Source organism: Petromyzon marinus, chromosome 68, assembly GCF_048934315.1.
Source record: "Petromyzon marinus isolate PM22_M1 ecotype Great Lakes invasive population chromosome 68, UKy_Petmar_22M1.pri1.0, whole genome shotgun sequence".
Taxonomy (NCBI): domain Eukaryota; kingdom Metazoa; phylum Chordata; class Hyperoartia; order Petromyzontiformes; family Petromyzontidae; genus Petromyzon; species Petromyzon marinus.
Window position 1 is genome coordinate 1,658,764 of NC_133734.1, and position 27,605 is coordinate 1,686,368.

The window sequence follows — 27,605 nt, forward strand, 5'->3', positions numbered from 1 at the left end:
TAGTGTAGTGTATAGTAGTGTAGTGTATAGTAGTGTAATGTATAGTAGTGATGTACAGTAATGTTGTATTCTATTTTTTTCTACGTGCTTTTACCGAAAGAACCCGAGAGTAATGTAGTGTACAGTAGTGTAGCGACATGACGTCCCTACTGTCGGGTCTGTACACACATGACGTCACTGCACTGTTGGGTCTGTATGCGTGACGTCACCGCCTGTTCGGTATGGAGGCTGTTGGTGGGTGCCACGGGGGTTGCGTCGGGCCGTGGGTTCGTGAAGGGGGGCGTGGTCAGGGTGTGGGCCCGGCCACGCCGGAGATGCTTATAAGCGGGCTCGTCGCGCAGAGCTGCTGCTGGTTGGTGCCTGGGATGGCGCCCGTCGCACTCTGAAGAGAGAAGCCTCCAGCAATCGTGGCCAAGCAGAAGCCCTCCCTGGCTTGGCCACCGCCAAGTAGCACCCGAGTGTTAGCGTGAGTAGGGCGGTGGTCACCACCTCATTGTGTAGGGTGTGTTGCAGTTGTGTTAAATGAAGTGTTGCTTCCACACGCGTGTAAGCGCCTCCGTCGAACCATTACAGGAGGTATGTATGCACGACGAACTTCTTTCGCACCGTTACGCATTGCCAAGAACAAACTAAACGCAACAAGCAGTTCTAATGACATTCATGCTCAATCTAGAACAAATAACTCACCCATCCATTCACTCATCCACCCACCCACTCAACCAGATCCCAGCGAGAGTGCCCGATGTTTATTTGCATCACGTGGTGAGGGTAGATTGTTCACACAAAGACAAAGCTCCACCCCCCTTCCCGCGTGGTGATGTTCATCTCACACACCACACGCGCTTGCGTATTGTTTGAGGCCGAGTCGACCTAGGGGAGGGGGTCCCCAGGACGGAATGGGCTCGGATAGTCGCGACCTATGGTGGGTGGCTGTGCGAGTGGCGGGAATCGAACCCAGGTCCCCGCTTCTGGGGGATTCGTAGCGCGGCGCTAACCGCTGCGCCACGGCTCCACGCAGACTAGCACACATGAACTCACTCACACATTAACTCCCACTCACACACACACGAACTCACACACATGAACACACTCACACATGAACTCAGACTCACACGCACTCACACTAACTCACTCACACATTAACTCACACACTCGCACACATGAACTCACACTCACGAACTCGCACACATGAACTCACACTCACGAACTAGCACACATGAACTCACTCACACTCACACATTAACTCACACACACGAACTCACACACATGAACACGCTCACACATGAACTCAGACTCACACTAACTCACTCACACATTAACTCACACACTCACACGAACTCACACACTCGCACACATGAACTCACGAACTCGCACACAGGAACACTCACACATGAACTCAGACTCACAAACTCACTCACACATTAACTCACACACCCACACACATGAACTCACACACTCACACACACACATGAACTCACTCGCACATTCACTCGCACATGAACTGAACTGACGCACACTCGGACAAGACTCTCCCTCACTCCGTCACCCCCTTTGCCTCCTCTCACCCCGCAGCACCACTCTCTATCTGCGTCCCCCATCTCTCCTCCCCCCTCCTCCCCCACCTCCCCTCCACCTCCCTCCTCCCCCCCCACCTCCCGATCTTCCTCCTCCTCCGTTGCCGAAGCGGCGCCCTCCTCCCCCTCCTCCTCCCCCTCCTCCTCCCCTCCACCTCCCCCCTCCTCCTCCCCCTCCGGCCGTGAAGTTGATTTCCTCCAAATCCGGCCGCTCGTCCGCCTCCTCCAGGTTCCATCGCTTGGACGGAGGCCACGCAGCCTGCGGGGAGACGCACACAAACCACCACGACCTTCACTTGTTTGATCCTCGCTATCCGGGGAGATGATAACCACCTCGCCTGGTGTGCAGGAGATCGTGGGGGTTCGATCCCAGACCCTGCGAGACGTTAACCGTCTCGCCTGGTGTGCAGAAGGCCGTGGGGGTTCGATCCCAGACCCTGCGAGACGTTAACCGTCTCGCCTGGTGTGCAGAAGGCCGTGGGGGTTCGACCCCGACCCTGACGATGCCTGCTGCTGCTGCTGCTGTATATTTGGAGTCTGCGTGTCTCTCTCTCCCTGTGGTGGTCACTACGTGGACTTTTCTCCAGGTCCTCCAGGGTTTTCCCTCCACATTTAAAATCGACGTCACCACGCGATTAGAGTAGTTGGCCGCTGCTATAAATTAAAAAAAAACATCATGATAAGCCACTTGGGTTGGGCTATCATTTGTGGTAAGGTCGTTTCTGAAAGAGGCTACATAGCTCACTGGGCCTTACCTGGTAAAATTAAAATAGCAAATAGTTAAAGTGCTGCTACTTATGAAGGCCGGAATTTTACATGAAGGGGGGTGGGGTGGCTAACACCACGCCCGGTCGCCTCTGTCTCGATCGTAGCGATGTTTACAAACTCCACCAGGTACTCATTTGAGGTCGAATCGACCTAGGGGAGGCCCAGGACCGGTTCAGATAATCGTCACTGGTGTTGGCCATGAGCAGGAAATGAACACGGGTCGCCAGGTTCATAGCGCAGGGCGCTAATCGCAATACTACTGCTCACCCACACAGACACACACAACAACAATAGCCATTCGCCACTAAGTGGCGGTGACATCACTACGACGCTGTGTCAGGCCATGTGCACCTTGAGGCCACATGAAGTCTCGAACGCCCGGTGGCAGGAGGTCATGGGGCAGACCCAGGTGCCATGGGTTGACTGAGATGACTGGCCGATACACCACCTATGTCCCCTATACTGTACCAACTTGTTGTGCGTTAGCCACCGCGCGTTGTTGTGAGCGTCGCTCCTCTGCCTTCCAATGTTGCTGGAGGGCGACTGCCTCTAATTGCCCAGTAGCAGCATCTTTCACAAGTCTCCTCCACAGAGGCCGTTCTTGACACCGCTGCTTCCAGCGGTGCCACGCCCATTTAGCCCCCTCTATCCGGCCGCACAAAAGCTGTTTAGGCATGCAGTGGCTGGGCATGCGGGCTACATGACCCGCATGGGAGTGTTTGATAACATAAAGTCACATCGCTGAGCTCCTCAGCGATGGGAGCAGAGTCGGGGACTCCAAAAGCACAAAGAACAATCCAGAGCCCAGGCTTACTGATGGTATCATAGGCGTTGTTCAGGTCAATATAGCAGAGATGTAGGTCCTGTTGGAATCCCCTACACGGCCCTGGCCTGAAACCACACTGGGGCTCTGCAAGCCTCTCCTCAGCGTGCCTAGCAAGGCGATGTTAAATAATCCTTGCCAGGACCTTTCCCGGCACACTGCCCCTGTAGTTGTTACAGTCTGTGCAGTCCCCCTTCTTAAAGATGGGGACTGCCAGGGCATCCTTCCAATCCTATGGAACCCATCCAGTGGTCTAGACTGTTGTTATGGTGTCATGTAGGGCAGTCTGCGCACAAACGCCACCCCCTCCCTCAATATTTTGCTTGGGAGATCATCTCTACCCGGCGCTTTCCCTGGTCTCAAGACTCTGGATCGCCTTCTGTACTTCCTAAACATATGACACCTCAGCCAGCCACTCACAGGGGTTGACTACTTCTTACAATATTTGAAGCACTTCAGCCTCAGCAGGATCATCTCCAGTTTGCGCCACGATGTTTTCCAAGCTGAGGGATTTCCCCTCCCCCAAGACCTCGCAGAAATGCTCAGGAAATCTGAAAACCTATATTCTATCACCTATGATGGTGATAGGAATGGTGCTATACATAACTTCTTTGATGGAGTTAAAGAGTGATTTGTGATCGTGGGCTGAGGCAGACTCCATCTCTTCAGCAACCCGCAACCACTACCCCATCCTTGCAGTGCCACATGACTCTCCGAACCTCCAAGCAAAGGCTGCGGGGCAAGCCTCCTCATTCTCTGACGTGGCATGCTGTAAACGGTGGGAGTGGGCCTGTCGAATTTTCTCAGCCAGCCGGAACACCTGCTTTGTCAGCCAGGGTTCTTCTGTGGAGGTTTGGACCCTGTACCCAAAGCAGTTGCACGAGTCACAGTCCTAAACCTCACCCATTTCCCCTCGGTAACAGGAGGGGCGGGACGATGCCAACCCCAGCTGCAAGCAATGATGAAATTCTTGCTTGTAACTTTCAAACCTTATCTGAGACTAGGCTACTGTGGGTTTGAACAGGATTCTGGATGTACACCCACCACCGGGGTGGAAGAATGGCAAGCGCATCTTACAGATGACACACAAACACACACACAGATACTCTCACCTTCATCTCCTCCACTTTGTTCTCTGGGACGTCAAAGCAAACTCCCTACACAGAGACAGGAGACACGCTCGTGAGTACAACACTCACTCGCACGCGGCAACACAACATCAACCGCCTTTAGCCACTAAGTGGCGATGAAGTCAACCCCGGCATCCATGCCTGGCCAGGTGCACTTTGAGGCCACATGAAGTGTTGAACATCTGCTAGAAGGAGGTCACGGGCCAGACCTTGCAGGTGCCATGTGTTAAGCGACTGAGATGACTGGTCTCTCTCTCGCCCCGTGTCTCTCTCTCTCCCCGTGTCTCTCTCTCTCCCCGTCTCTCTCTCTCTCTCCCCGTGTCTCTCTCTCCGTGTCTCTCTCTATCCCCGTGTCTCTCTCTCTCTCGCCCCGTGTCTCTCTCTCTCCCCGTGTCTCTCTCTCGCCCCGTGTCTCTCTCTCTCGCCCCGTGTCTCTCTCCGCACCGTCTTTCCCTTGAGGAGCCTCATCCCGCGCACCATCTCCTCGGCGCGCTGCTCTCCCAGCTCCTCCTTGAGGGCTCTCCACGCCGCAGAGGAGTGGGACAGGGGAACTGAGGATCGGAGAATCAGCGTCGTGTAGCCCTGCACACACAGAGACACGGAGAGAGAGACACAGAGGGAATCAGTGAGTGGTGTATAGTGTGTGTAGTATCGTGTAGCCCTGCGCAGAGAGAGATACACAGAGAGAATTAGTGAGTGATGTGTAGTGTAGTGTGTGTAGCGCAGTGTGTGTAGCACAGTGTGTGTAGTGCAGTGTGTGTAGTATAGTGTGTGTAGTGTGTGTAGAGTAGTGTGTGTGTGTGTGTGTCCAGTGTGCGAGAGACATGAACAGTGAGAGAATGAGCGTCGTGTAGCCCTGCAGCAGCCAAACGCTCTAAACGCGCGATGTTGATTTTAAACGCGCGGGGGGAAAACCGGAGGATCCGGAGAGAGAGTGAGAGAGAAGCAAACTCCAAATTTACAGCAGGCGTTGTCAAAGTCCAGATAGAATCCACGACCTCCAGCACTCCAGGCGAGGTAGTTAACATCTCCTAGCCAGGGCGTGCGAGTGACACTGCTGCCGATGCTGGCGATGTGATGCTGATGAATGTGCGTTGAACGTAGCCATCTACGCTAATGGGAAGTGCGGGGGGAAGGAAAACAAACTAAACACAACAACGAGCAGTTCTAAGGAAATTCGTTTTCAATTTAGTAGTGGTGTAGTATCGTATATAGTGTAGTATATACTATAGTGTAGTGTATAGTATACGCTAGTTTATAATGGAGTGTATAGGAGTGTAGTGTGTAGTCAGTTGTATGTCTGTATGTTGAACCTCTCTCGTGCCGTAAGTAGCCAAAAGCGCAAATCGGAGGTGCAGGGGACAACACTAAACACAGCACAACAAACTAAACACAACACCGCACAGCAGGAGGAGGAAGAGTGGAGGAGTGAGAGGCGGACGAGCGAGTGAATGGAGGAGAGAGTAGAGGAGTGAGAGGAGGAGTGAGTGGAAGAGTGGAGGGGTGAGTGAGTGGAAGAGTGGAGGGGTGAGTGGAGGAGTGAGTGGAGGAGTCAGTGAGTGAGTGAGTGAATGCGTGAGTGAGTGTGTGCGTGAGTGGGTGAGTGAGTGAGTGCGTGAGTGAGTGAATGCGTGAGTGAGTGAATGCGTGTGTGAGTGAGTGGGTGAGTGAGTGGGTGGGTGAGTGAGTGGGTGGGTGAGTGAGTGCGTAAGTGCGTGAGTGCGTGAATGCGTGAGTGCGTGAATGCGTGAGTGAGTGAATGCGTGAGTGAGTGAGTGAATGCGTGTGTGAGTGAATGCGTGAGTGAGTGAGTGAATGCGTGAGCGAGCGAGTGAGTGAGTGTGTGAGTGAGTGCGCGAGTGCGCGAGTGGACGACCTTGAGGGAGGTGAGCAGGGACCTGTTGTCGTCTCCGTCGTACCCCGCGAGCAGGGAGAGAGCAGCCGACAGCAGCTCCCAGGGGTCTCTGTGGGACAGCAGCTTCTCCACAGACAAGCGGAAGCGCGAGACGACACGAGCAGAGACAGACTCCAGGGACCTGTGGACACGGGGACAGAGACACGGGGACAGAGACACGGTGAGGCGACAATGATAATGACGGTGGAAATTTAGTACTGGTACGAGTATCTGCGGTACTGGTACTGGTGGTGTTACTGGAACTGCTGGTTCTGGTACCTGATGACGTCCTGTGTAGACGCAGCGAGGACCTCATTGGCCGAGGGAACGGCGATTCTCTTGAACACGAAGCCCTGCACAGTGACACAGTGACAGAGTGACACAGAGACAGAGTGACACAGTGACAGAGACACAGAGACAGAGTGACACAGTGACACAGAGACACAGTGACAGAGACACAGTGACAGAGACACAGTGACACAGAGACAGAGTGACACAGAGACAGAGTGACACAGAGACACAGTGACAGAGACACAGTGACAGAGACACAGTGACACAGAGACAGAGTGACACAGAGACAGAGTGACACAGAGACACAGTGACAGAGACACAGTGACAGAGACACAGTGACAGAGACACAGTGACACAGAGACACAGTGACAGAGACACAGTGACAGAGTGACACAGAGACAGTGACACAGAGACAGAGTGATACAGAGACACAGTGACAGAGACAGTGACACAGTGACTGAGTGATACAGAGACACAGTGACACAGAGACACAGTGACACAGAGAGAGAGAGACACAGTGACTGAGTGATACAGAGACACAGAGACAGAGAGACACAGTGACTGAGTGATACAGAGACACAGTGACAGAGTGACAGAGTGACACAGAGACACAGTGACACAGTGACAGAGTGACACAGTGACACAGAGACAGACACAGAGACAAGAGCACTTTCCCCTCTCTCTCTCTCCGTATCGTACCGCCTCGCTGTCTACTGCCCTGAGGGCACCGGCATGTATCCCTCCCTCTCTCTCTCCGTATCGTACCGCCTCGCTCTCTACTGCCCTGAGGGCACCGGCGTGTATCCCTCGCTGTCTACTGCCCTCAGGGCACCGGCGTGTATCTCTCTCTCTCCGTATCGTACCGCCTCGCTCTCTACTGCCCTGAGGGCACCGGCGTGTATCTCTCTCTCTCTCCGTATCGTACCGCCTTGCTCTCTATTGCCCTCAGGGTTCCGGCGTCTCTCTCCTGGTAGAAGCAGATGGAAATCCCAGTCCTGCCGGCTCTCCCAGTGCGCCCACTACGATGGATGTAAGACTCCACATCCTGCACCAGGGGTAGAGAGAAAGGGGGGGGGGGGGGAGAGAAAAACGGGGGGGGGGGGGGGAGAGAAAGTGATTAGGTAGGTGACTGGGTGGGTTAGTGTACGTGCGTGTATGTATGTGTGTGTATGCATGTGTGCGTGTGTGTGTATGTGTGTGTGTGTATGTGTGTGTACGTGTGTGTGTACGTGTGTATGTGTGTGTGTACGTGTGTATGCATGTGTGTGTATGTGCGTGTGTGTATGCATGTGCGTATATGTGTGTACGTTTGTGTGTACGTGTGTGTGTATGTGTGTGCATGTATGTGCGTGCGTGTACGTGTGTGTACATGTGTGTATGCATGTGCGTGTGTGTGTGTGCGTGTATGTGTGTGTGCGTGTATGTGTGTGTGTGCGTGTATGTGCGTGTGTGTGCGTGTGTGTGTATGTGCGTGCGTGTATGTGCGTGTACGTGTGTGTGTATGTGTGTGTATGTGCCTGCGTGTACGTGTGTGTACGTGTGTGTGTATGTGCGTGCGTGTATGTGTGTGTACGTGTGCGTGTACGTGTGCGTGTACGTGTGCGTGTATGTGTGTGTATGTGTGTGTATGTGCCTGCGTGTACGTGTGTGTACGTGTGTGTGTACGTGTGTGTGTATGCATGTGTGTGTGTGTGCGTGTGTGTGCGTGTGTGTGTGGTAGTGTAGTGGTTTGCGCGCTGCGCTACGAACCCGACGACCCGGGTTCGATTCCCGCTCACGGCCAACACCGGTGACGATTATCTGAACCAGTCCTGGGCCTCCTCTAGGTCGACTCAGCCTAAATTGAGTACCTGGTGCGGTGTGTAGTAAACATCGCCACTGGGGAGACAAAGGCGGTCGGGCGTGGTGCTGGCCACCCTCCCCCTCGTGTACCGTTCCGGCCTTCATAGGTGCTCGCTAACAGCAGCCCTTGCCCCTACAGTCTGTTAAGCCTACACGGGGGATCTTTGTCTTTGAGTGTGCGTGCGTGTGAGCTTGTATGGGCGTCCGTACGTGCGGGGGCTGGCACTGCACCACGAGCTCCACCTCCGGCACGTCGAGGCCGCGAGCCGCCACGTCGGTGGCCACCAGAACGCGGATGGCACCGGAGCGGAACGCGCGCAGACACGCCTCCCTCTGCTGCTGTGGTACGTCACCGTGCAGACACTGAGCCTCCTGTTAAACACACAGACAGTGAGATACATACACCGAGACACAGACACACACTGAGACACACAGACACTGAGACACACAGTGGGACACGGAGACACAGACACGCCTCCCTCTGCTGCTGTGGTACGTCACCGTGCAGACACTGAGCCTCCTGTTAAACACACAGACAGTGAGATACATACACCGAGACACAGACACACACTGAGACACACAGACACTGAGACACACAGTGGGACACGGAGACACAGACACGCCTCCCTCTGCTGCTGTGGTACGTCACCGTGCAGACACTGAGCCTCCTGTTAAACACACAGACAGCGAGATACATACACCGAGACACAGACACACACTGAGACACACAGACACTGAGACACACAGTGGGACACGGAGACACAGACACGCCTCCCTCTGCTGCTGTGGTACGTCACCGTGCAGACACCGAGCCTCCTGTTAAACACACAGACAGTGAGATACATACACCGAGACACAGACACACACTGAGACACACAGACAGTGGGACACACAGACACTGAGACACAGACACACACAGACACCGAGACACACAGACAGTGGGACACTGAGACACAGACACACACTGAGACACACAGACACTGAGACACACAGACAGTGGGACACTGAGACACAGACACACACTGAGACACACAGACACTGAGACACACAGACAGTGGGACACTGAGACACAGACACACACTGAGACACACAGACACTGAGACACACAGACACTGAGCCTCCTGTTAAACACACAGACAGTGAGATACATACACACAGACACACACTGAGACACACAGACACTGAGACACACAGTCACTGAGACACTGAGACACAGACACGCCTCCCTCTGCTGCTGTGGTACGTCACCGTGCAGACACTGAGCCTCCTGTTAAACACACAGACAGTGAGATACATACACCGAGACACAGACACACACTGAGACACACAGACAGTGGGACACACAGACACTGAGACACACAGACACTGAGACACTGAGACACAGACACGCCTCCCTCTGCTGCTGTGGTACGTCACCGTGCAGACACTGAGCCTCCTGTTAAACACACAGACAGTGAGATACATACACTGAGACACAGACACACACTGAGACACACAGACAGTGGGACACACAGACACTGAGACACAGACACACACAGACACCGAGACACACAGACAGTGGGACACTGAGACACAGACACACACTGAGACACACAGACACTGAGACACACAGACAGTGGGACACTGAGACACAGACACACACTGAGACACACAGACACTGAGACACACAGACACTGAGCTTCCTGTTAAACACACAGATAGTGAGATACATACACTGAGACACAGACACACACTGAGACACACAGACAGTGGGACACACAGACAGTGAGACACTGAGACACAGACACGCCTCCCTCTGCTGCTGTGGTACGTCACCGTGCAGACACTGAGCCTCCTGTTAAACACACAGTGAGATACACACACTGAGACACAGACACACACTGAGACACAGACACACACTGAGACACAGACACACACTGAGACACAGACACACACTGAGACACACAGTGGGGCACACAGACACTGAGACACAGACACACACAGACACACTGAGACACACAGACACTGAGACACTGAGACACAGACACGCCTCCCTCTGCTGCTGTGGTACGTCACCGTGCAGACACCGAGCCTCGACGGCCCCCACTGTGTGGTAGTGTGGTGTGGCGTGGTACAGTGTTGTACTGTACCACACTGTCACCCACGTGGTACAGTGCGGTACAGTGCGGTACAGTGCGCCACCGCACCTGCGCAATGGCCGGGCTGAGCGCGAGCTCGGCCGCCTCCTTCTTGGTCTCGCAGAAGACGATGGCGCGACCTCGCGATGACCCCACGGAGGCGACCCCGTGACCTCCCGATGACCCCACGGGGTTGACCGCGTGACCTCCCGGTAACCCTGCAGCGTACACCCGCAGCACGGAGCCCAGGCAGACGGCACGCTCCGAGCGTGGGCAGCACACGGCCAGGTGCTGTGTCCGAGAGACACGGAGAGACACACGGTGAGAGAGAGCCACGCGGTGAGAGACACGCGCGTGGTGAGAGACACGCGCCGACATGCAGAGGCCTGGCCGGGTGCTGCCTCGCACAGACACGGGGTGAGAGACATGCGGCGAGACAGTCACGGAGACACGGCCGGGTGCTGCCTCACACAGACACGCAGTGAGACGGAGACGCAGTGAGACGGAGACGCGATGAGACAGACGTGCGATGAGCGACACGCGGTGAGAGACACGGAGATACGGCCAGGTGCTGCCTCACACAGACACGGGGGGAGAGAGAGACACGCGGTGAGAGAAACACGGTGAGAGAGAGACACGGTGAGAGAGACGATGAGAGACACGATGAGAGAGAGAGACACGATGAGAGAGACACGCGGTGAGGGAAACACGGTGAGAGAGACACGCGGTGAGAGAGACACGGTGAGAGACACGGTGAGAGAGACACGGTGAGAGAGAGACACGGTGAGAGAGAGACACGCGTTGAGAGAGACACGTGGTGAGAGAGACACGATTGGAGAGACACGCGGTGAGAGAGACACGGTGAGAGACACGGTGAGAGAGAGACACGCGATGAGAGAGAGACACGGTGAGAGACACGAGGTCAGAGAGACACGGTGAGAGAGACACGGTGAGAGACACGAGGTGAGAGAGACACGGTGAGAGAGAGACACGCGTTGAGAGAGAGACACGGTGAGAGAGAGACACGGTGAGAGAGAGACACGGTGAGAGAGAGACACGGTGAGAGAGAGACACGGTGAGAGAGACACGGTGAGAGAGAGACACGGTGAGAGAGAGACACGGTGAGAGAGAGACACGGTGAGAGAGAGACACGGTGAGAGAGAGACACGGTGAGAGAGAGACACGGTGAGAGAGAGACACGGTGAGAGAGATACACAGTGAGAGAGAGACACGGTGAGAGAGAGACAGTGAGAGAGAGACACGGTGAGAGAGACACGGTGAGAGAGACACGGTGAGAGAGACACGGTGAGAGAGACACGGTGAGAGAGAGATACGGTGAGAGAGAGACACGCGGTGAGACAGGCACTGTGAGAGACACGGTGCGAGAGAGACACGATGAGAGAGACACGGTGAGAGAGACACACTGAGCGGTAAAGAGAGACAATGAGAGACACGTGGTGAGAGAGACATGGTGAGAGAGATACGGTGAGAGAGAGACACGTGGTGAGAGAGACACATAGTGAGAGAGACACGGTGAGAGAGAGACACGGTGAGAGAGAGACACGCGTTGAGAGAGACACGTGGTGAGAGAGACACGGTTGGAGAGACACGCGGTGAGAGAGACACGGTGAGAGACACGGTGAGAGAGAGACACGCGATGAGAGAGAGACACGGTGAGAGACACGAGGTCAGAGAGACACGGTGAGAGAGACACGGTGAGAGACACGAGGTGAGAGAGACACGGTGAGAGAGAGACACGCGTTGAGAGAGAGACACGGTGAGAGAGAGACACGGTGAGAGAGAGACACGGTGAGAGAGAGACACGGTGAGAGAGACACGGTGAGAGAGAGACACGGTGAGAGAGAGACACGGTGAGAGAGAGACACGGTGAGAGAGAGACACGGTGAGAGAGAGACACGGTGAGAGAGAGACACGGTGAGAGAGAGACACGGTGAGAGAGAGACACGGTGAGAGAGATACACAGTGAGAGAGAGACACGGTGAGAGAGAGACAGTGAGAGAGAGACACGGTGAGAGAGACACGGTGAGAGAGACACGGTGAGAGAGACACGGTGAGAGGGAGACGGTGAGAGAGAGATACGGTGAGAGAGAGACACGCGGTGAGACAGCCACTGTGAGAGACACGGTGCGAGAGAGACACGATGAGAGAGACACGGTGAGAGAGACACACTGAGCGGTAAAGAGAGACAATGAGAGACACGTGGTGAGAGAGACATGGTGAGAGAGATACGGTGAGAGAGAGACACGTGGTGAGAGAGACACATAGTGAGAGAGACACGGTGAGAGAGAGACACGGTGAGAGAGAGACATAGTGAGAGAGACACGGTGAGAGAGAGACACGGTGAGAGAGAGAGACGTGGTGAGAGATACACGGTGAGAGAGACACGGTGAGAGACACGCGTTGAGAGAGACACGGTGAGAGAGAGACACGTGAGAGAGAGACACGGTGAGAGAGACACGGTGAGAGAGACACGGTGAGAGAGAGACACGATGAGAGACACGATGAGAGAGAGAGACACGATGAGAGAGACACGTGGTGAGAGAGACACGCTGAGCGGTAAAGAGAGACGATGAGAGACACGGTGAGAGAGACATGGGGGGGGAGAGATACGCGGTGAGAGAGACACGGTGAGAGAGAGACACGGTGAGAGACACAATGAGAGAGAGAGAGAGAGACATGGTGAGAGAGACACGCGTTGAGAGAGACACGGTGAGAGAGAGACACGGTGAGAGAGAGAGACACGGTGAGAGAGAGACGGTGAGAGAGAGACACGGTGAGAGACACGGTGAGATAGACACGATGAGCGGTAAAGAGAGACGATGAGAGACACGTGGTGAGAGAGACATTGGGGGGGGGGAAGACATGCAGTGAGAGACACGGGGGGGAGGGGGCCACGGAGACAAGGGGTGAGAGACGGAGACACAGGGGGGTGGAGACACAAAGACATGGGGAGGAGACACAGGGACACGGGGTGAGACACAGACACACGGGGGGAGAGACAGAGTGAGAGACATGGGGGGGGGTAGGGGTGGAGACACGGGGTGAGACAGACACGGGCGGAGAGAGACATACAGTGACACATGGAGGGGGGGGGGGACGTGGTGAGACATGGGGACGCACACTTTATATACACTCAGGCCGCCACCAATCTAAAACCATTTTTATTGCATCAGGTAAAGGCCCCACTGAACCGCGTGGCTCTTTATCAGAAGTGACCTGGCCATCACAAATTAAAGCCCAATGAAGTGGATTTATCACCACGAAAACATTTATGGCAGTGAAAACTCTAAATGCGTGACGCCGATTCTAAACGTGGTGGGCAAAAAACCCGAGGACCTGGAGAAAAATCCACACGACCACGGGGAGAGAGACTCAAAATATAAATCAGGCGTCAGGGTCGGGATCGAACCCACGGCCTCCTGCATACCAGGCGAGGTATTAAACATCTCCTAGCCACTACGGCGCCCAATCGTTCACCCACTCATCTAAACTGACAAAGACAAGTGCTGTTAGAGAATGACAGCACACAAGGGGGGTAAAGGTTTACATTATGAGACCTCCTTTGCCAGTAGCAAGATATAGTAAAAGGGTAAAAACCTATTACTAAATCTTGCTACTGGCAAAGGACGTCTCATAATGTAAATGCTCACCCCGAGCTCTCAATACTCTGATAGTGCGCTGTTTTTGAGTTGTACGCCTTTTGGCGTCATCTGGTCCAACACCAGTGGAGACTGGGCTCTAAGAAAAGTCGTCTCGGGTGTGGACCAATCAAATTCAAGGACAGTGCCAATACATTATCAGAGTTGTCTCTTTTTGTTTGCATTTTGACTGCTTGTGTTGTGGTTATTGCAAACATGATCCCTTGTATAAAGGTGTCAGTTTTGGTGCCAGATAAAAGGGTAAAAACCTATTACTACTGGGGGTAAGGTTGTCAGCATCACGCCCGGCTGCCTTTGTCTCCCCTAGTGGCGATGTTGAGAACATAAGCTGCCTGGGCATGTGGTGGCTGGGCATGTGGTGCTATGTGACCCAGCCAATGCAGCTTCCTCGCCTGCCAGGGGAGCTCACTGGTAGATTGCCTGCCAGAGGAGCTTCATCACTGAGCTCCTCTGGCAGGCGATCTATGAGCTCACACTGCAATCCAGCCCTGCAGGTGAAACCCAGGAACGATTTTGTAGGCACACCAACCTGAATGTTTCTACACACACACACGATCCCCCTCGTCTAGTCTTAACAGACTGTTGGGGAAATTGCTGTTAGCAAGCAGCATCTATGATGACCGGCACGCTGGTAAACAAGGGGGGGTGAGTGGCCAGCACCACGCCCAGCCGCCTTTGTCTCCCCAGTGGCGATGTTTACACACCGCACCAGGCACTCATGTGAGGCAGAGTAGACCTCGGGGAGGCCCAGGACCGGTTCAGATAATCGTCACCACTGGTGGCCGTGAGCAGGAATCGAACTCGGGTCTCTGCCGGGTTCGTAACGCAGCGTAGCGCTAACCGTGACACTACCACTCCCCACACGCACACCTACACACACAACAACAACAACCGCCATTCGCCACTAAGTGGCGGTGACGTCACCACGACGCTTGTGCCAGGCCATGTGCACCTTGAGGCCACGTGAAGTGTCGAACGCCCGCTGGCAGGAGGTCACGGGGCAGACCCAGGTGCCACGGGTCGACTGAGATGACTGGCTGATGCACCACCTGTGCCCCCTACTGTGCCAACCTGCTGTGCTTTTGCCACCCGGCGCTCCGCTCGTTGTTGTGAGCGTCGCTCCTCCGCCCTCCGTTGTTGTTGGAGGACGACTACCTCCAACTGCCCAGCAGCGTCCTTCACGAGCCTCCTCCACAGAGGCCGATCTTGACACCGCTGGTACCAGTCATCTTCAATTCCACTCAAATCCACGTACTCCTGTACCACATCACTCCATCTCTTCTCTAGCCCGTGCCGCACCCGTTTTGCCCCCTTGATCCGGCCGAACAAAAGCTGTTTCGGCATGCGGTGGCTGGGCATGCGGGCTACATGACCCAGCCAACGCAGCCTTGCCTGCCGGAGGAGCTCACCGATGGGACCGTGCCCAGATCTTTCAAGGATTTGTGAGCTCCTCACACAATCCAGCCTGGTTAAACCCAGGTTGGATCGTAGGCAGGCCAGCCTAAATGTTTCTAACCAGCGAAGATGTTCCATTAGGGGGGTCCACGTTTCGCAAGTGTAGAGAAGGGAGGGAATGACCGTGGCTGAGAAGACCTGAAGCTTAGTGCGGAGCGACAGCCCAGGTAGCTTCCACACAGCGTTACGCAACCGATGAAAAGATACTGCCGCTCGACTGATTCGGAGTGAGACCTCTGCTGTTAAACTGGAGCCGGTCATAAACACACTGCTCAGGTATGGGAAACAAACTCTCCACTCTCTCCACAACTACCCCATCACCGATTGGGAGTTGTGGGGGTGGAGTGTCCGATGGTACAAAATACCCAGGCAAGTGCTTAGTTTTGGTGGGGCTGATGGTAAGGCCCCATATCTCTTAGTAGCACGCTCCAGTCTCAGCAGCAGCGTCTCCAACTCCTCTGAATGAGCAGCTATTACAAAGTCATCGGCATACATAACGTGGTTGAGCAATAGGGAGCCATCCCTTGACCGCACCCGGGCATAAATCAGCCTCCCATTAAATCTGTACCATATGAAGATTCCCCCGGTACAGCTATTTAAGTCTTCACGAACTACGTGGTCAAAATAGATGTTAAATAATGTGGGAGCCAGAGGACATCCCTGTCGCACCCCAATGTGTAGAGAGAATGGCTCTGACTCCCGGCCACGTAGTTTTACCTGGGCCCGCTCACCATCATGAAGGTCCTTAATGATCGTGAGCAGAGGGTCAGGGACTCCAAAAGCTCGAAAAACAACCCAGAGCCCAGGCCTACTGATGGTATCATAGGCCTTGACCAGGTCAATAAAGCAGAGATGTAGGTCTTGCTGGAATTCCCTACACCTCTGCTGTAGCAGATGGACAGAAAATATGGCATCTGTGCAGGACTGCCCTTTCCTGAAACCGCATTGGGGCTCCGCAAGCCTCTCCTCAGCATGCCTGGCAAGGCGATGTTGAATAATCCTTGCCAGGGCCTTTCCCGGCACACTGAGGAGTGAGATGCCCCTGTAGTTGTTACAGTCTGTGCAGTCCCCCTTCTTAAAGAGGGGGACCACCAGGGCATCCTTCCAATCCTGCGGAACCCGTCCAGTGGTCCAGACTGTTGTTATGATGTCATATAGGGCAGTGTGTGCACAAACATCACCCTCCCTCAGCATTTCGCTTGGGAGATCATCTCTGCCCGCTGCCTTTCCTGGTCTCAGACTCTGGATCGCCTTCAGTACTTCCTCAACAGATGGCACCTCAGCCAGCCACTTACAGGGGGTGACTTATTCCAATATTTGAGGCACCGCAGCCTCAGCAGGGTCATCCTCATTTTGTGTCACAATGTTTTCCTGGCTGAGGGATTTTCCCACCCCCAGGACCTCACAGAAATGCTCAGCAAATCTGCAAACCTGTTCCTGGGGGTCGGAGATTGGATCACCGTTTTTTCCCCTAATGATGGTAATAGGTGTGGCGCTGCAGGTTACTTTTTTGATGGAGTTAAATACAGATTTGTGATCGCGGGCCACTGAGGCCGACTCCATCTCCTCAGCAGCCCGCGACCACCACCCATCCTTGCAGCGCCTCACGCCTCTCCGAACCTCCGAGCGAAGGCTGCGGTAAGCCTCCTCATTCTCTGACGTGGGATTCTGTAGACAGTGGGCCTGTCGCTTTTTCTCAACCATCCTGAACACCTCCTCTGTCAGCCAGGGTCTCTGGGGAGGTCTGGACCGCGTACCCAAAGCAGCCATTGCAGCTGCATGAGTCACAGTCCTAAACCTAGCCCATTTACCCTCGACCTCAGAAGTCGGGGACGATGCCAATCCCAGCCACAAGCGATGATGAAATTCTCGCTTGCAACTTTCATCAGATAACTGAGACCAGGCCACTTTAGGTTGGAATGGGGTCCTGGGTGTACACCCACCACTGGAGTGGAAGAATGGCAGGCGCATCTTGCAGATGACTCGTTGATGGTCAGAAGGCAGATCAGCTCCACGGTAGGTCCTGGTGTCAAAGACATGGGCTCGCATCCGCTGGTCCGTCACTATGTAGTCCAGCAGATGTTCTTGCTTGGACCCGGCATGCATCCATGATGTTGTGTGGATGCGCCGATGCCGGAACAGCGTGTTGGTAATTACAAGCCCATGGGCTGCACAAAAATCTAGCATCCTCCTACCGTTGTTATTGAGCTGATCTTGCCCATGCCCTCCAATCACTCCAGACCAGGTGCCAGCATCATGACCAACTCGGGCATTGAAGTCACCCAATATGATGACTCTATCCCGAGGTGCCACTTTAGCCAGCACCTGTGACAGGAGGTCATAGAAGGCATCTGACTCATCGGCTTTGCCTGCATCCCTCCACGGATGTTTGTCTTCGGTGGGGGCATAAGTAACCACGACCAACAATCCTCGCCTCCGGTGGATGGGAAAGCGAGCCCAAAGTAGCCTGGGGCTTACAGCTTCCCACACCTCACCGCCACGCTCCCACGCCCCCTTCATTCTTTTGTTCAAAAGAAGAGCCACACTCTGTTGTTTAGCAGTCTGCTGCCCCGAGTAGAGGACTGTCCACCCCAGAACCGGTCTACCGGACCTCCTGAATGCCAGAGATCCAGGCGGTACCGGTCCAGCTCCCGACAGAGGAGTGGCAGCTTCTCCTCCGCAGTGAGTGTTCGAACATTCCACGTGGCCATCCGTAGTGGCTTTTCGTTGTTTCTGGAGGAGCCCCGAGGGTAGTTTAAACCACGAGTTAAACTACACACACACCTACACACACCTACAAAAAAAAGATCCCCCGTATAGCCTTAATAGACTGTAGGGGCAAGTGCTGTTAGCGAGCACCTCCACACACCGACAACAGCAACTGCCATTCGCCACTAAGTGGCGGTGACTTCACCACAACGCTTGTGCCAGGCCAAGCGTCGTGGTGACACACCTACACACACACATACCTAAACACCTACACATACCTACACACATACACATACCTACACACACACACACCTACACACACACACACACCTACACACATACCAGACAGGTAAACAACCTTCCGGGAACATCCACTCACCTATACACAGACTCACACCAAGGTAAAGACAAAGCTAACCCGCGTAGCCTCAACCGACCGTTGGGTCAAGTGCTGTTCGCAGCAAGGAGCCGCAGCGATGAAGGCCGGCACAAAGGGGTGGGTGGCCAGCACGACGCCCGCCCGGCTTCGAGGCCAAGTCGACCAAGGGGAGGCCCAGGAGTGGTTAATGTAATCGCCATCACTGTTGTTGGTGGCCGTGAGCAAGAATCGAAATCGGGTTGCTGACAGGTTCATAGCGCAGCGTAGCGCTAATCGCTACGACACGCCCGTTCCCTGAACTACAAAGACTAAGGGATCCCCCATATAGCCTGTGACAGACTATTTGGGGCAAGTGCTGTTAGCAAGCAGCACCTATGAAGGCCAACATGGGACACGAGGGGATGGGTGGCCAACGCCACGCCCGGCCGCCTTTGTCTCCCAAGTGGCGATATTTACAACACACCACACCAGGTACTCATTTGAGGCTGAGTCGACCTAGGGGAGGCCCAGGACTGGGTCAGATAATCGTCGCCGGTGTTGGCCGTGAGTGGGACTCGAACCCGGGTCGCCGGGTTCGTAGTGCAGCGCGCTAACCGCTACACCACCGTTCCCCACACACTCTCATTCACACACACACACACACTCTTTCACCTACACACGAGAGACGTGCGCCCTGACATGCCCCTTGACAATTACGGGAAATGGAGATTAGATTTACATCTCCCAACCCGCAGCAGCGCACGTTTAGTCAAGCTTGCAAAAAGGACTCACACACACACACCTCCACAAGTACACGCACACACCTACACAGGAATACACTCACACGTGCAAACACATTCACACAGACACATGTACACACACACTCAAACACGTACACACAGACACGTACTCTCACACACTCGCATGCACACACACGTACACACTGACACGTACACACATTCACACACAGACAAACACTCGCGTGCACACACACATACATGCATACAGACACACGTACAAACAAGAGACACACATACACACACTGACACAGAGACAAGACAAAGATTCCCCGTATAGCCTGTAACAGACTGTTCGGGCAAGTGCTGTTATCGAGCAACTATGAAGGCCGGCACGGCACACGAGGGGGTGGGTGGCCAAGACCACGCCCGGCCGCCTTTGCCTCCTCAGTGACGATATTTATACATCACACCAGGTATTCAATTGAGGCCGAGTCGACCTAGGGGAGGCCCAGGACCGGTTCAGATCATCGCTATCACCGATGTTGGCCGTGAGCGGGAATCGAACCCGGGTCGCCGGATTCATAGAGCAGCGGAGCTAACCGCTACAGTACCGCTCCCCCCCAACACACAGACACACAGACACACACAAAGACACAGACACTCACTCACACTCAGATTCTGAGAAACTGTGACAATGGGGTTGCTGCTGCTCTGCAGGGGTTTTTTTTTACAGGAACTGAGTGACAAGAGGAAATATCCGCTGGGACTCAACATCATCAACATCACCATCACTCAAAAACATCACCACTCAGCATCATCAACAACAATAACATCGTCGTCGTCACCATCACGCAACATCATCAACATTATCATCATCATCACCACTCAACAAAACATCACCACCACTCATCATCAACACTCAACATCAAGAACATCAACACTGACAACCAACAAAATCACTCAACATCACTTAACATCAACACTCACCATCACTCAACAACATCACCACCACTCAACATCAACACACCATCACGAACATCGCAATCACTAACATCAGTACCACTAACATCACTATCACGACCACCACCACAATCACTCAACATCAACAACATCAACACCATCACCGCCATCACAAACATCACCACTACCGCCACCATCATGACCAACACATATTTCTGCCCCCCCCACCTACCCCCAGGGTCATCTTTGTCTCTCGCCCGCCAGTGCAGAGGGGGAGACCATGCAACTCATTCAAGGCTGAGCACACCGCGAGGTTAAGGAGGACGGATCCCCCGGATGTGCCGATGATGCCACTGGGAGGTGGCCATGAGCCGGGAATCGATTTGCATGGCCAGGAATTTCGCCCCCCCCTCCCCCAGCCCAATATTGGTCAACACACACACAAAGACAAAGCTGCCCCAGGTAGGCCACACGGCCCTGTGGGTGGGCCAAGTGCTGTTAAGGGAGCAGTAGCAGCGGCAGCAGCAGCGGTGGCTGTGAAGGCCGATCGCCCAGCGGCCTCACTCACTCGCACACTCATCAACTCTCTCGCTCACTGATCCACTCACTCAACCACACACCCACCCATTCACTCAGCTACTCACCAACTCACTCACCCACTCAACCAACTCACTCACCCACTTACTCATTAACCACTCACCTACTCACTCACTAATGCACCAACTCACTCACTCACTAACCCACCAACTCACTCGCTCACTTGCCTACCTCACTCACTAATTCGCCCACTCAATCACGACGCAACTCACTCATTCACTTAATTACACTCACCCACTCACTTACCCACCCGCTCACTCACCCAATTACTCACTCACTAATCCATTCACTCACACACACACCCATTCATACACCCACTCCCCCACACACACACCCAACCAACCACCCACACACTCCCCCACAGACACACCCAACAAACCACCCAACCACCCACCCACTCACCCACACTCTCACCAACTCAATCACCCATACACTCTCACCCACCAGCACTGGGGAGAGACAAAGGCGGCCGGGAAAGTGTTGCAAGCCTCACCACTCGCGAAGGTTACGTGGGGCTGCTTTGTATGTGTGGGTGAGCGTGCAGCGCCACCTGGTGTTTGATTGAGTGAGTGCAGGTGAGTGAGTGGGTGGGTGCGTGGGTAAGTGCATGGGTGAGTGCGTGAGTGTATGGGTGAGTGAGCGGTTGAGTGAATGGGTGAGTGGGTGAGTGAGTCGGTGAGTAGGTGATTGTGTGGGTGAGTGCATGAGTGGATGAGTGAGTGTGGGGGTGATTCTCTCTGCCTCACCTGCACCGTGGTGGCTGCTCGGGTCTTCTCAGTGCCCATGAGGTCCACACGTCTCCACGTCTCCTTCATGAACTTCTGGGCGACCTTGAACACCCAGGGAGGGCACGTGGCTGAGAAGAGCAGAGTCTGTGGGTTGTTTTCTGGGGATGCTGCGGAGACACGGTGGGGAGACACGGTGAGAGGGACACCGGGACATGGGGAGGGAGAGACACAGCGAGAGAGACACGGAGAAAGATGCGGGGAGAGAGAGACGTGGGGAGAGAGAGACACGGTGAAACCCGGGGAGAGACAAACACACACAGAGAAAGACAGATTGCCTCTCTCTCTGTCTCTATCCGTCAATCCCTGTCTATGCGTCTCTCCGTCCTTCGCTGGCACTCACCCTTGCTGTAGATGCATCCCAGGATCTCCTCCACCTGATCGGCAAAGCCCATGTCCAGCATCTGGTCCACCTCGTCCAGCACCACGTGGCGTACTCCCTCCTCCTTCCCTCCATTCTTCTTTCCCCCCTTCTTCTCGTCCTTCTCCACCTCCTCCACCACCACCACCTCCTCATCCTTCTTCTTCTTGCTGGAGTCCTCCTCTTCGTTGTTGTGCTTCGCGCGGAGCCTCAGGCCGTGGTTCTGGATGAGATCGCGCAGTCGGCCCGGCGTGCCCACAAGCACGTCCAGCCCAGAACGGATCTGCTGCACTGTGGGGGTGAGGAGGGGGGGGGTAGTGGTGAGGGGGGTGAGGAGAGCGCGGCGAGACATGAACAAAGATGCCACTGCGAATTATGATGGTGATGATCACCATGGTGAGTGTCCGTACGAGTTGAGTGACAAGTGATTATCGAGCGGTGAGTGACGCACTCTGGGGCCCGTATGCTGTGCCCCAAGTCGAAGCGGGCCCACGCATAGAGGGGTGACTGAGTGTCTGCGTGAGCGAGTGTCTGTGTGAGTGCCTGGGGAAAGAACTGTGAACCGATCTCTGACCCCCAGGAACAGGTTTGCAGATTTACTGAGCATTTCTGTGAGGTCCTGGGGGAAGGGATATCCCTCAGCCTGGAAAACATCGTGGGGCAAATGGGGATGACCCTGCTGAGGCTGCCGTGCCTCAAATACTGGAAGAAAAAGTCACCCCCTGTGAGTGGGTGGCTGAGGTGCCATCTGTTCAAGTACAGAAGGCGGTCCAGAGTCTGAGACCAAGAAAGGCACCAGGCAGAGATGATCTCCCATCATCTCTGCCCTGGTGGTCCCCCTCTTTAGAAAGGGGGACCCCCGCAGAATGTAACAACTACAGGGGCATCTCCCTCCTCAGTGTGCCGGGAAAGGTCCTGACAAGGAACGTTCAACATCGCCTTGCCAGGCCATGCTGAGGAGAGGCTTGCGAAGCCCCGATGTGGTTTCAGGAAAGGGCGGTCCTGCACATATGCCATACATCTCTGCTTTATTGACCTGGTCAAGGCCGATGATACCATGAGTAGGCCTGGGCTCTGGGTTGTTCTTCATGCTTTCGGAGTCCTTAACTCTCTATTGACAATCATTAAGGACCTTCATGATGGTGAGCGGGCCCGGGTAAAACTACGTGGCCGGGAGTCGGAGCCATTCCCTGTTCACCTTGGGGTGCGACAGGGATTTCCTCTGACTCCCACATTATATAACATATATTGTAACCACGTAGTTTGTGAAGCCTTCGATGGTTGTACCAGAGGAATTTTCATCTGGTACAGATACAATGGGAGGCTAACCGATGCCTGGGTGCATTCAAGGGATGTCTCCCTATTGGTCAACCATGTTATGTATGCCGATTATCTGGTGATTTCTGCTCACTCAGAGGAGGAGTTGGAGGCCCTGCTGCTTAACCTGGAGTGTGCCACTAAGAGGAGGAGTCTTACCATCAGCCCCACCCAAACTAAGCACCTGCCTGGGTATTTTGAGCCATCAAATACTCCACCCCCTCAACTCCCAATTGGTGATGGGGTAGTTGTGGAGAGAGTGGCGAGTTTCCAATACCTGGGCAGTGTGCTCATGACCAGCTCCGGTTTGACAGCAGAGGTCTCACTCCGAATCAGTTGAGCGGCATTAGCTTTTCATCGGTTGCATAACGCTGTGTGGAAGCTACCTGGTCTGTTGCTCCACACGAAGCTTCAAGTCTTCTCGGCCACAGTCATGCCCTCCCTTTTTTACACTGAATGTAACATCGTCACTGGTTAGAAACATTTAGGGTGGCCTGCTTACAATCCATCCTGGGTTTAACCAGGATGGATTGTGAGGAGCTCACAAATACTTGAAAGATCTGGACAAAGTCCCATCGGTGAACTCCTCCGGCAGGCAAGACTGCGTTAACTGGGTCATGTAGCCCACAAGCCCAGCCACCGCATGCCTAAACAGCTTTTGTGCGGCCGGATAGAGGTGGCTAAATGGGCATGGAATGAGCTATAGAGGAGATGGAGTGATGTGGTACAGGAGGATGTGCAGCTGAGTGGACAGCGGTGTCAAGATCAGCCTCTGTGGAGGAGGCACGTTAAGGACGCTACTGGGCAGTTGGAGGAAGTCGCCCTCCAGAAACAACGGAGGGCAAAGGAGCGAAGCTCACAACGAGCGGAACGGCGGGTGGCTAAAGCACTGAAATTTGGCAGAGTAAGGGGCACAGGTCGTGCATCGGCCAGTCATCTCAGTCAGTCGACCCATGGCACCTGGGTCTGTCCCGTGACCTCCTGCCAGCGGGCATTCGACACTTCATGTAGCCTTAACGTGCACATAGCCTGGCACAAGCGCTGTGGTGACGTCACCACAACTTTGTGGCGAATGGCGGTTGTTGTTCTTGTCTGTGTGAGTGAGTGTCTATGTATGAGTGAGTGTCTGTATGAGTGAGTATCCGTTCGTATGAGTGTCTGTATATACGAGTGTCTGTATGATTGAATATCTGTGCGAGTGAGTGTCTGTATGAGTGTCTGTATGAGTGTCTGTATGAGTGAGTGTCTGTATGAGTGAGTATCTGTATGTATGTATAAGTGTCTGTATGAGTGAGTGTCTGTATGTTGTGTCTGTATGAGTGAGTAGGGAGTTAGTAACAAGTGAGTGAGTAGCGAGTGAGTCGTGAGTGTCTGGATGAGTGAGTAGCTAGTGAGTGAGTAGTGAGTAGCATACGACGAGTGAGTGTCTGTGCGAGTGAGTAGCTAGTGGGTAGTGTAAGAGTGAGTGTTTATTCTTTGAATAGTCTCACGTTGGGGCCCGTAGGCCGTGCCCCCGTAGAAGCAGGCCACGCGTAGAGGGGCCGCGATGGCTCGGAGGTCGTCGGCCACCTGCACGGCTAACTCCCTCGTGGGGCACATCACCAGCACCTGCAACATTAACACCATCACCGTCAACATCACCAGCACCATCAACACAAAACAAAGCTCTCCCATATAGCCTGTAACAGACTGTTGGGGGGCAAGTGCTATTAGTGAGCAGCACACCAATAAAGAAGGCCGGCACGGTGGCACAAAAGAAGGGGTTGTGTGGCCAGCACCATGTCCGGCCACCTTTGTCTCCCCAGCGGCAATGTTTACACATCGCACCAGGTACTCGTTTGACGCTGAGTAGACTGGGGGCCCAGGACCGGTTCAGATAATCGTTATCGCTGGTGTTGGCCGTGAGTAGGAATCGAACTCTGGTCTCTCCCGGGATCGTAGTGCAGCGCGCTAGCCGCTACGCCACCGCTCCTCAAGAACCGCCATTCTCGAATAAGTGGGGGTGACATCACCATGGCGCTTGTGCCAGGCTATGTGCACGTGAAGTGTCGTACACCCGCTGGCAGGAGGTCACGGGGCACACACAGGTGCCATGGGTCGACTGACTGAGATGAGTGGCCGATGCGCCACCTGTGCCTCCTATTGTGCCAAGTTGCTGTGCTTTAGCCACCCGGTGCTCCGCTCGTTGTTGTGAGCGTCGCTCCTCCGCCCTCCGTTGTTGTTGGGGGGTGACTGCCTCCAACTGCCCAGTAGCATTCTTCACAAGCCTCCTTGACAGAGGCCAATCTTGACACTGCTGGTACCAGTCATCGGCAAGTCCACTCAGCTCCACATCCTCCTGTACCACATCACTCCATCTCTACTCCAGCCCGTGCTGCGCCCGTTTAGGTCCCTCTATCCGGCCAAACAAAAGCTGTTTAGGCATGCGGTGGCTGGGCATGTGGGCTACATGACCCAGCCAATGCAGCCTTGCCTGCCGGAAGAGTTCACCGATGGGACTTTGTCCAGATCTTTCAAGGATTTGTGAGCTCCTCACACAATCCGGCCTGGTTAAACCCAGGATGGATCGTAGGCTGGCCAGTCTAAATGTTTATAACCGGTGAAAATGTTCCATTAGGGGGGTTCATGTTTCGCAAGCGTAGAGAAGGGAGGGAATGACCGTGGCCGAGATGACCTTAAGCTTCGTGTGGAGTGACAGACCAGGTAGCTTCCACACAGCGTTACGCAACCAATGAAAAGCTATTGCCGCTCAACTGATTCGGAGTGAGACCTCTGCTGTCAAACGGGAGGCGCTCATGAGCACACTGCCCACAGCTATCGGAAGCTCTCCATTCTCTCCACAACTGCCCCATCACCAATTGGGAGTTGTGGGGGTTGAGTGTCCGATGGTACAAAATACCCAGACAGGTGCTTAGTTTTGGTGGGACTGATGGAAAGGCCCCACCTCTTAGTGGCACACTCCAGGATCAGCAGCAGCTCCTCAAACTCCTCCTCTAAGTGAGCAGCAATCACCAGATCATCAAAAGACGTAACATGGTTGACCAATAGGGAGCCATCCCTTGACCGCACCCGGGCATCCATTAGCCATTGTATCTGTACCAGATGGAAATTCCTCCGATACAGAAATTGAAGGAATCATGACCTACGTGGTCAAAATATGTTAAATAATGTGGGAGCCAAAGGACATCCCCGTCGCACTCCAAGGTGAACAGGGAATTGCTCCGACTCCCGGCCACGTAGTTTTACCTGGGCCCGCTCACCGTCATGAAGGTCCTTAATGATCGTAAGCAGAGTCAAGGACTCCGAAAGCGCGAAGAACAACCCAGAGCCCAGGTCTACTGATGGCATCATAGGCCTTGACCAGGTCAATGAAGCAGAGATGTAGGTCTTGTTAGAATTCCCTACAACTCTGCTGTAGCAGACTGACAGAAAATATGGCATCTGTGCAGGACCGTCCTTTCCTGAATCCACATTGGGGCTCGGCAAGCCTCTCCTCAGCGTGCCTGGCAAGGCGATGTTGAACAATCCTTGCCAGGACCATTCCCAGCAAATTTAGGATATGCCCCTGTAGTTGTTACAGTCTGTGCGGTCACTCTTCTTAAAGAGGGGGACCACCTGGGCATCCTTCCAATCCTGTGGAACCCGTCCAGTGGTCCAGACTGTTATGATGTCATGTAGGGCAGTCTGTGCACAAATGGCACCATCCCTCAGCATTTTGCTTGGGAGATCATCTCTGCCCGGTGCCTTTTCTGGTCTCAAGACTCTGGATCGCCTTTAGTACTTTAACATATAGTACCTCAGCCAGCCACTTACAGGGGTGACTTCTTCCTCCAATATTTGAGGCACCGCAGCCTCAACAGGGTAATCCCCACTTTGCCCCATGATGTTTTCCAGGCTGAGGGATTTCCCCTCCCCCAGGACCTCAAAGAAATGCTCTGCAAATCTGCAAACCTGTTCGTGGGGGTCAGAAATCAGATCAAAGTTCTTTCCCCCAATGATGGTAATAGGTGTGGCGCTGCAAGTTAATTTATTGATGGAATTAAAGAGTGATTTGTGATCGCAGGCCACTAAGGCAGATTCCAACTCCTCAGCAACCACTACCCATCCTTCCAGCGCCGCACGGCTCTCTGAATCTCCGAGCGAAGGCTGCAGCAAGCCTCCACATTCTCTGACGTGGGATGCTGCAGATGAAGAGAGTGGGCCT

The 27,605-nt window shown here is 54.2% G+C and overlaps 1 protein-coding gene across 3 annotated transcripts in view; it reads right to left on the reverse strand.

Moving 5' to 3' along the window:
* Positions 1 to 731: 731 nt before the first annotated feature.
* LOC116956911 (ATP-dependent RNA helicase DDX50-like) overlaps positions 732 to 27,605 on the reverse strand; it is a 42,819-nt gene continuing 15,945 nt past the window's right edge. The window contains exons 7-17 of one of the 3 annotated variants that reach the window (XM_076054744.1): positions 24,892 to 25,009; positions 22,067 to 22,375; positions 21,685 to 21,833; positions 10,509 to 10,730; positions 8,533 to 8,694; positions 7,406 to 7,525; positions 6,469 to 6,542; positions 6,172 to 6,331; positions 4,740 to 4,877; positions 4,278 to 4,322; positions 732 to 1,833 (exon numbers count right to left, since the gene is read on the reverse strand). In XM_076054744.1, the coding sequence (XP_075910859.1) occupies positions 1,582 to 1,833; positions 4,278 to 4,322; positions 4,740 to 4,877; positions 6,172 to 6,331; positions 6,469 to 6,542; positions 7,406 to 7,525; positions 8,533 to 8,694; positions 10,509 to 10,730; positions 21,685 to 21,833; positions 22,067 to 22,375; positions 24,892 to 25,009 (1,749 nt within the window). In that variant the 3' untranslated portion in view covers positions 732 to 1,581. The other 2 variants (XM_076054745.1, XM_076054746.1) reach the window with 2 other exon arrangements.